The sequence below is a fragment of the Diospyros lotus genome, chromosome 8 (assembly GCF_014633365.1).
Source record: "Diospyros lotus cultivar Yz01 chromosome 8, ASM1463336v1, whole genome shotgun sequence".
Classification (NCBI taxonomy): Eukaryota; Viridiplantae; Streptophyta; class Magnoliopsida; order Ericales; family Ebenaceae; genus Diospyros; species Diospyros lotus.
Window position 1 is genome coordinate 1,951,783 of NC_068345.1, and position 10,299 is coordinate 1,962,081.

The 10,299-nt window shown below is 35.5% G+C and overlaps 1 protein-coding gene across 1 annotated transcript; it reads left to right on the top strand.

The window, feature by feature from the left end:
- Positions 1–4,403: 4,403 nt before the first annotated feature.
- On the top strand, positions 4,404–5,933 carry LOC127807662 (E3 ubiquitin-protein ligase ATL15-like). The gene has a single exon (XM_052345686.1). The coding sequence runs from the start codon at positions 4,579–4,581 to the stop codon at positions 5,821–5,823; it is 1,245 nt and encodes a 414-aa protein (XP_052201646.1). The 5' UTR covers positions 4,404–4,578; the 3' UTR covers positions 5,824–5,933.
- The last annotated feature ends 4,366 nt before the right edge of the window (positions 5,934–10,299 follow it).

Below are 10,299 nucleotides of genomic sequence, written 5' to 3' on the forward strand. Positions count from 1 at the left end.
ATTAAACGGGTAACACGACACAACCCGTTTAACTCGTTTAATTAAAAGTGTCGTGTCGTGTCACCTATTAACCTGTTTAGCCCATTTAATTTAAAGAAGTCGTGCTGTGTCACCTATTAACCCATCCAACCCGTTTACCTGTAACATGTAAAAACCTATTCAATACACATACAAAATTTTATTCACGCACAAACAAATAATTTAACCTATCAATATAATTTATATTTAACCTGTAAACATACATATATAAGATATTAATAACAAAGTCTAATAAAATCTCACATTTTATCATCCATGCAATAAAAAAATTAATCCAAATCTCTAAATACAATAATCCAAATCCTAAATACAGTCATTTAACTCTCCTCAACATATAAAAATCAAACATTTGATTTATACTGGTATAAGGGTGGATGACGACTGAAGATCGATCTGGAGGCGACGATGACAACTGGCAACAGATCTCGAGACTGCGAGGACCACCGAAGACGAAGATAGAGGCGGTGGTGGTGGGGTGGAGGGACCAACAACGATCGAAGGCGGAGGCCGAGGCCGATCTAGATGCGGCATTGCGACCGGCAGCAAATCTCAAGGCTGTGAGAATCACCGAGAGTGGAGGGGCCGACGACGGGAGTTCAGAGAGTGAGAGAGAGAGCGGGGGGAAGAATGAGAGAGGAAGAGGGAGTATAGGGTTTCACCGTTTCAGATGCGCGAGGGGGGTGGGCGGGCTGTTTTAGAATTTTGAAATATTTTTTTAATCTTATAATTATTTTTAATTTATCTTATAAATGGATCTTAAACGGGTCATTGCATATCTAAACTGATTAGACGAGTTGACCCGCCTAAAACACGAAAATAATCGTGTCATGACCCGAACTCGATTAGCCCCAACCCAAATCTACTTAACTTTGTATCATGTCGTGTCATGTAATCAAGTCGTGTCAAAAATTGTCGGCCCTACTTTTAAATCATACTTAAATATGACAAATAATTTAACAAATATTAATAATAAAGTGTTATTGTTCAGGAGCTCAGAATATTAATGCAAACATTGACACTATATTAATATTTTGTAAGAAAATTTGAGCAACAATTTGATTAAATCAAAATAATTAAATTGAATTGATCAAATTTATTGGTTAAGTTCAATTCAAATTGTAAGTTAATTTGATTTGATTTTGGAGTTTGACAATTTCGACTCAATTATGTCTTCGTATTGAAAAAAATTGAAATAATTAAACTGATTGAAATATCAAAAATAATATCATTTTTGCATTGTGTTATTTCGATTTTTCAATTTTTTGGGTTGGCTCAATTTTTTTATTTTTTTTTCTATTTTTCAATTTGTTCGATTTGTGAATCTATGCGATTGGTTCAATTGAATTTTTTATACATGTTTAATTTATTCAGATTCAACCCTTTGTTGATATATATATATATATATATATTATGAGTTAGACAATAACAATAACAATATAAAATAGACTCACTTTCTAAAAGTATTAAGACATTTAAAATCTGACTTGAGCTTTATATTTTATTATGTGATGTTTTCTCTAATTATTATTACTATTATTTAAAATCTATCTAATACATTGATATGACACTTTGCAATGATATTACAATTGAGATGATTGCAATGGATTAAGTAACTTATAACCCATGCCATGGGGCAGTGATTGCAAAATGGATAAATAAATGGCTTCAATGTCAAGCCTCTTAACTAACCAATTCATCCCTTGCTTTTGCATTGAATCTTACTTTGAGTGTAACTGTAGGTTTGGGAATTGGGTTGGGACCATGCCTTTCTTTGTACTGAGGGCCAATTTTGTAAAGTAACAAAAATATATATATATATATATTTTTTTTGTTGTTGTTTTTGTGATAATTTCGATGAAGACAAATAATATCTTAAACTCAATTTTTATCATGTGTTAAAATTCTTAATTAATTTCGTATCTCTTGTTTATATATAACGAAAGTAATATTGTCTGTAAATCTTTCATTGTTGTATTGATTACATAAAATTAGGTATTATGTATATACTTGACACATAACGTCTCTTGAAAAATAATTTCTTGTCTTTTATTTAACGAACGATACGTGTCATTTCTTTTTTTTGATCTAATTAAGTGTAAGAACTGGTAAAATACTTAACCTCTTATTAAGAAGGTATGGTGAAAGATAAGGGTGATCATTTGATCAGTTAGAGAATTACTTAAATTGAATAAACCTAATATTTTTTAAAAATTAAATTAAATCGACTGAATAATTGTTTAAATAAAAAAAATAAAACCTTTATGTTATGTTAAACAACTTCTTCTCTTTTTTTTTCTATAATTCTGTCGAAGCTGTCCTTCTCTACTTCTGAATTTAGTCAAAAATGAACTCTTGATTATGGGTTTTGTTTGAGAATGGATTTTCTATTTTGGAGAATAAATAGCAAATACTCAAACCCTTTTAATAGCAATTTTGCCAATGTGTTTGCAAGCACACATCTGCTCAGCGATGGTCTCATGGTAGGGTCCACGTGGCTATCTCAGGTAGCCCATCCATGTCAACAGCTCAGCTCAGACTTTCCTTTGGGATACAAATCCTTGCATTATATAAACTAATATGTAGTTTTTGAATTAAAAAACACCTCGATGCACGAAAACTAAAATGAAAAATATTTTTGATAGAAAACGAAAACGTGAAAATAGACATTCTTCTAAAAAAATAAACATAAATAAGATCTGAAACGAAAATAAAAAATGTAACGACTTTTATGAGATATTGTCGTGTAACATAGGTTAAAAAATGCTATTTAGATATATTTTATTCATGATTATTGTTATTCAAATATAATAATAATTTATTAATTAAAAATTTCATCGTCAAATTATTTAAACTCTGTAAGAAGGAGAATAATTAAAGGGCGCAAGAAAATTCAAATCAAAGACACAATTTTTGAAATAAGGGTGTTTAATGAGTTTTTTAAATTTTTAATGGACTTTGTCTATGATACATCAGTGACATTTTTTATGATATTTATGCATTAATTTATTATTTATATGTATTGATGTAATATAAAATACGATACATTAATAGATAAGTATAGAAAGTATATTACAAAAGAATATCTAAATAACAATTTTGATATATATATATATATATTCCACCAAAACCATCCTTAAAAATGGTTAAAAGAGGTAAAAATTGTGTCATTCCAAGTTTCCAACAACCTTAAAAGGCATTGGTTCAATCGCCAAAAGCGACAAATATGCCTAAATAAAGAGCCGCGTAACAGCGAAACCGCTGCCTTCCCGCCCTTCTAATTTGGCCCTCCACAGAGTCCACGCTTAGCGCATAGATATATATATATATATATGTGTGTAACATACACACTTTAGACTTGTAATTTAATTTTAAATAAAAATTAATTTATAATTTAAAAGTCATGAGTTTAATTCTTAATAGCATCATTTATTTTTATTTTTCAAATAAAATATATAAAAGGTATTTTGAAAACTCATTGAATAAATTTGTAAGTACTGCAAAAGTATATAGAAACAAAAAAAATTATAATTTCTAATCGTTAAGCCAATCTTTTAAGAGTTCTGAACTCAAGAAAATTAAGGAAGGTCACCAGCCAATGGTAAAAACAACATTATATAGGAGAGAAAAATAGACTTTTTCAATTGTCATTTCTAAGAAATTATCAACTCAAATAAAGTCTCGTGACCTTTAATTCTTTTTTAATTTATTTGGGGTGTTTGAGTTTCGTCCGACTAACTTTTAGAAGTGAGTGACTTTCCTCTCATACATCTCGAATAAATTTAGATGCAGACACAATTTATACACAATCAAAATTAAACATTCAGTATAATTTATGCAGAATTTGTCTTCCAATCTTACGGTTACATTCCAGCAATAATTCTATTTTTTAAATTATCGCACTGATTTAAATTTGATATTTCGTATAAAATTTTAAATACTTTACCACTATAATATACCCATCATCAATAGTCATGACCTTTAATTTACTAAATGAGTCAATGTTACCTAGCTATTGTGAAGATCATGCTAACTATAATAGACCCAAATAGCGAATACATTAAATGTGGGAAGGGAATTTAGTAATCTATGTCTAAGCAACTATGTCTAATTTATTTAAAAAAATTGGGTTTAATGAATAAAAATAATGGGGGCAACTAACTAACTAATAACCTCGACGAAAGGCCAACAACGGCCAGACGAGGAGGCAGCCAAGCAGATGAAGCCAACGTGGCGCGAGTTTTCAACGATAATCATTTTGATGTCTTTGTGGGGCCCCTCGACCCTTTGCTCAGTCAAACAACTCCAATTTTGATCATCACTTATCTTCAACCCCACGGCTACTCCAATCCCAATCCCAATCCCAATCCCAATCCCCACGCCCGCCGCCTAGCTCGTAGCTTCACCGCCATCCATCCCCTTCTATTTATATTTCTTTCAGTCGTTGACAAAGAACCCACCGCTTGTCGTTGCCGAGAAGAAGAAGAATAATAGAATGTTCTCTTCCAATTTCGTAATTTCCGTACCCAGTTTTTGTACCAGATGACGGGAAATTTTAGGCTTTATCATGGAGCCAGGTGGGTTTTGTTCGCCGCCACCTTATCGTCGATTTCCGCCCCGCCGTGGGTCGCAGGGCAGAAGGCCGACAGTTCGCAGCATCCGCAGGCGCTGGGTGGTTACTCCTTTGAATCCAAGGTGGGAGTCAACCCCACCATGGCTATCATATTCATCTGCCTCGTAAGCACCTTCTTCCTCATGGGCTGCGTCTCAGTCTATATCCGCCAGTGCGCCGAGCATCGGATGTCTCGAAATTTCACGCTCGAGTCCGACGGGGTGGGGGCCGGGCGCCGCTCCCGAAGGCGCGTTGCCCGCGGGCTCGACCTCGCCGTGATCGAAGCTTTCCCAACTTTCGTTTACTCCGAGGTAAAGGAACTTAAGATTGGGAAGGCGGCGCTGGAGTGCGCCGTGTGCTTGAACGAGTTCGAAGATGACGAGACTCTCCGGCTGCTTCCCAAATGCAGCCACGTGTTCCACCCCGAGTGCGTCGGCTCGTGGCTGGCGGCTCACTCCACTTGCCCGGTCTGCCGGGCCAACCTCGTCCCGAGACCCGGCGAACCCACTCCGGCAACTCTATCGGGTCAGAACCCGGATATCGAAGGTGGTTCAGCTGAGCCGGAAACGGAAAGCATAACCTTGGAACCCGCGGTTGATAATTCCGATGTGAATTTTGAGGCTCCAGAGATAGTCAACGTTGTTCATACGCCGAGTCCGAATCGTCCGGGTCGGTCCACTCCGAGAAGAGACAGACTGACGGCGAAGATTCTGAAGTCTTTCTCGACCGGTCACTCGCTGGTTCAACCTGGCGAGGACTGCGAGCGGTTCACCCTGAGGTTACCGGAGGAGGTACGGATCCGGTTGGTCGGGTCAGGTCTGAAGCGGACGAAGAGCTGCATGGCGCTCCCCATGGCTAGGAGCTCGAGAAAGGGTTTTAGGAGCAGCGGAGGAGGATCCGGCCTAGGAAGGAACTTTTACGAGCGGTTCGATCGGGAGAACCGGCCGGACCGTTGGGCTCTCGCAATGACGCCGTCGATTTTTCCTCGGGCCGGATCGCCTAAAATGGTGGTTGGCGGGGAGCAGTCGGCGGCGGAACCGAGGACGCTGTTGAAGTCCGTTAGGTCGCCGTTAAATCGGCTGTTTGGGTCGTCGCCGGATGGTAGGCCGAGGGGGGACGTTGACGTTGGGGAACGGTCGTTTGACAGGTTACGGCCGTTGGATGGTGAAGTTTAACGGAGTTGGAAACACCGTTTCTTACAGTTAAATTTAAATCTCCAGTTTGGTCACGTGAGACGAAAATTCGTTAATTTGAGGATTTGTTAGTAAAATGTCTTGTGTTTGTATATAATAACATGTGAAGTCACCGACATTCCACAGTGGCCTTTTTTCTTTTTTGGTCATTTAGTGAAATTGAAATTTCAATCAACCCCCAAAATATTATGTCTTATTGTGGTGATCTTAAGATTATGACTATACCATCATTGTCAAGACATAAATCGAGCGATTAGATGAACAATATATTAATATTAATTTAATGAATTGCGAGTTTGATTCTCGTCCCACAAGAGTTAAAGTTTCAATTTATGATGTAGTTCTCTTGACGTAATCGAGAACAAGAACGATACTCCCAAGATTATAATTATACCAAGTCTCATTTATTTAAAATTTTATCTAATAAACTTAAAAAATAAACTGTTACTATCACATGTTATTTAATAAAAGTTTATTCAAAACTTATAATATTTTTTATAGGTACGTGGATAAGCTACTCTCTAATAATATATAAACTATATAAGACTACACGCACGTTACACTCACATTGCGACTGCAAATTAGTAAAATACAAACGCACATAGTTTTCAAATTTATGAAACTACGATTACTTGTAAAATTTAATTATTGTATTTATAGTTAATTGAGAAGATTCATATTATTTTATACATACATCTTGGTCAGGAGTGTAACCGAAACTACTTGTTTTTTTTTTTGTTTAATTGAGTTCTTCTTATTTTTAATAAATAATATTTTGAGTCATAATTGATAACGGTATCATCAGTTATGTGATGCATCCTTATTAGAGGAAATTAAGGAAATTATGTATTATTATCTTCTCTACATAACACTCCTTTAGTAAAAATATGATCATTAATCATGATTCTTAATATTATTCATTTTTAATAAACTTGAAAGATTATATTAGGAATGTTTATAAAAGTTGGTTTAGAATTTATATAAATTAAAATCACCTTACATTAGTTTCCATTAGCTTTTATGTAAATTCAAAAACATTGTGATAATTGTGATTTAAAATACAAATTTAAGTATGATTATAATAAATTTGTAATATCCTGAAATTTAAAAATGATTAATAGTTAATAATTATTGTGTTTGTGGAGATTAACAAATATTTGTGGGTTTAAATGAAATATTGATTTAATTTTTATTCGGTGATTATTGAGTATTTATTATTTCAAAGAAATAATTATTTGTTTTGGAATTTAAAGAAAATATTAAATTAATTGGAGAGTTAAGGAAAAAATTTGTATTTATGTAATTTTGAGGAAATAGGAAATTTAGGTTTATTTAATTTAATTGGGGTATTTACGAAATAGGAAAATAAATTGAATTAGAGGATTTTCTGGAAATTCGAGGTATAACTATAATAAGAGAAATTGGACTTTGGGAGTGCATGTGATAATTTTCAAAAGTTTAGGGCTGTTGGTGCAAAATTCGAAAGTGGCCGAGATTCATTATAAAATTAACTTAACGCATTTATATGTTGAAGGCAGCAGCTAGCTGGGTGGTTCGCGCGCGTTGGGGGGGGTTTTTGCTGATTTTTATCAAGCCTCAGGCGCCCAAAACGGCGTCGTTTCATGTGAGGCGGTGGGCAGCCCTTGGCTGCCACGTGGCGCGCACTGGTGCGCCTGCGCTGCCACTCTCCCACGCCTTCTATTTTTCACTCATTTTAAGGCCAAATTGGCCCTAATTTTTGCCCATTTTGACTACTATTTATGCTTCAAATTGAAGCTAAGTTTGAGTTAAAATTGGAGCAGAACAGAGAGCTCGGGAGAAGGAAAAATGGCGCAAGGCAGCGAGAAAAAAGGAGGAAATGGAGAAAAAAATTAGGAAAATTGATTTTTCTTCGTGCAAGTAAAGATTTGAAGGGCGAGGTAAATTAATCAGCTTGTATTATACATTTTCTACGGATTAAATCATAATTTTTAAGCTGTATTTTAGTTTATTTTAGTGTTAATATTATTTTGCAGTGCGCCGTCATTTAAGGCCAGAAATCTGCAAAATAAGGCAAACTCTCTTTACTCTCTAATTTTTAGTGACCTCATATTCCTGTAATAGCTTCGATTTTATACCAATTTAGTTAGGTTGTCGGAAATATGCGTATGGATTTTAAATCGAAGCTTAGTTTTATTAGTAAAATGTATTAATTTGTGCAGCGGTTGAGCTAGGAGGTGGGAATCTGCTAGTAAAAGGTAAGCTCCTAACCCTCTCATCGTGTTCTTTAATTCCCGTGAGAAACTCCGTGATTTCTCATATTTTATACCCTCCTTTACCCTAATTCGACGCCTAGCCTTATTTGTTGAATTATGGTTCATTTGTTTTAATTTAAATTAAATCCGAATCTTCTAAAATTTTATTTCCTAAAAGCCTATGGGGTTTGTACCGCCCCCATTCCTTTCGGAATGATGTCGGACCCAGCTTGGGAACTAGGTTCCTAGACGTGCGGATTTATTTACGGTTTTTCTTGGATTTATTTATGGTTCGGTTAGAGCTATAGAGCAGTGGGGCAGGGGTCGGTTGTTGGTGACGTTGGGGTAGACTATTGTACGGCCTTGAAATGGACCGTCGGATGGACACTCCTAGTCACTGGCCGTTGACCGGTGCCGGGCACTACTGACTAGCTCTACCAGTATGAGACTCTCTGCACGTTTAGATTCATTATATTATTATTCATGATTTGATATGCACATGGGTACGGGTTGCATATCGGGATATTCATTTATTGAGTATGCTTGGACACGGACATGCTAGCTTGGTCAGGTTGCATCCAGCACGGGCATATGCATCGCGTGTGGTTTACTATATGGGCGGAGCATGGCCTGATGCCTAGATGTATGGGCGCCATGTATCACGTTGATACTCACAACGCCATTGTATTTCTATGTGCATTGCATGACTACTGGTAGTTATTAGTTCTCATACGAGAGTACCATTCCGAGGGAGCCTATGGCTCGGGTGTCTGGAGTACCGACACGGACACACGGGTGGCGGGAGTACTGACCCGGGATGACGCGCACAGGATGCTGAAGGTATTTGTTATCGTCCAAGGCAACGACAGGTTGGTATGAGGCTTGGGTGCCAGGTGTCTTATGTGGGCCTCAAGGACCGATATATGTTTTTATTATGTTATATTATCGTGTTATAGCGTCTCATGACTTGTGTGTATTTGGGGGTTGGTGTTCTAGGAGAAGTTTATTGGCTTTGTGCAGCCTTCAGCCTTTCTTTTCTTATGCTTGCTGAGTCTCCCGACTCACTTTGTTTTTCCATCATTCCAGCTAGTGGCAACGTGGGCCATGGGCAAGGGAGTCAGTTTTTAGCGGTAGAGTCGGTATGGTGTACAGACAGTCCCGTCAATCCTTGTCAATTCTGATAGTTGAGTAGGATTTACTCTATTATTGTTTACTGTGCCAGGTCATTTCTTATGTCTCGTGTATGTCAGCACAGGAGTCTATGTTTATTTATTTATCATATGACAGCTATGCTAGCGGGGTACCCATAGTGCATGCATGTGTTTAGCTTCACTTCCGTTGTTCTTATTTTTTGTGTACGCATGCCAGGGTGGTTCTTGTTGTGTGTTTCATTATTTTCTCCTTCCGTAAGTGCTCTCGTTCGGATAGACCGGGTGGTTAGGAATATCCGGGCGGGGTGCTTACAAAATTTGTAATTAAATATTTATGTTCATGGCTCATTTCAATATAAATATACATAAAATAATATTTTTTTATATATATCTAAATGTTAAGCCTATAAATACATATATAATACTCTAGAATTAGTGTACTAATATTATCAAAATGATGTTTTCTTTTTTACAAGAAATTTATTTTAATTTAAAATTTTCACATAAATCTTTTTACGTGTTTGATTGTTTGGTAATAATTTTGTTTTCTCAATCTTAAGTTCGTACAAACACTCTAAAATTAAATCAATAATAATGGGAGGTTTAACCCAAATTGAGAAATATATATATATACCAAAGCTTAAACAATATTTTAGAAAAATTTAATTAGCTAATGTATGTTGGGGTGGCTATCCCTGTCATGCAATAATTTAATAAAGTTTCCAAATGAAGGAATTTTCAAAGAGAAGCGATGATTTTAGACAACACTAGTTTAGCTTTATCTTTAACGTAAAATTATTCTTATTTTATTATAAATTATAAATTCAAATCAAAAAATAGTTTTCTCGGTTGTTATATTTTTTTTAACCAAGATATATAAAAAATATTTTAAAAAATTTAAAAAAAACTTAAGTAATTAATAGGTGTTTCCTGGTAAACTAAAAAAATCACTGGCCAAATGTATATTTTTGCACTTAAATTTTTTTTTATGAAACCCTATTCTCTTCGAGATTTTAAATGTGTTTCTGAATTTGTAAAATCACTATATTTGAACACTTTTTGAGCATCTACAA

Coding starts and splice junctions, on each gene's coding strand:
- LOC127807662 (XM_052345686.1), top strand. CDS start 4,579: ATGACGGGAAATTTTAGGCTTTATCATGGAGCCAGGTGGGTTTTGTTC.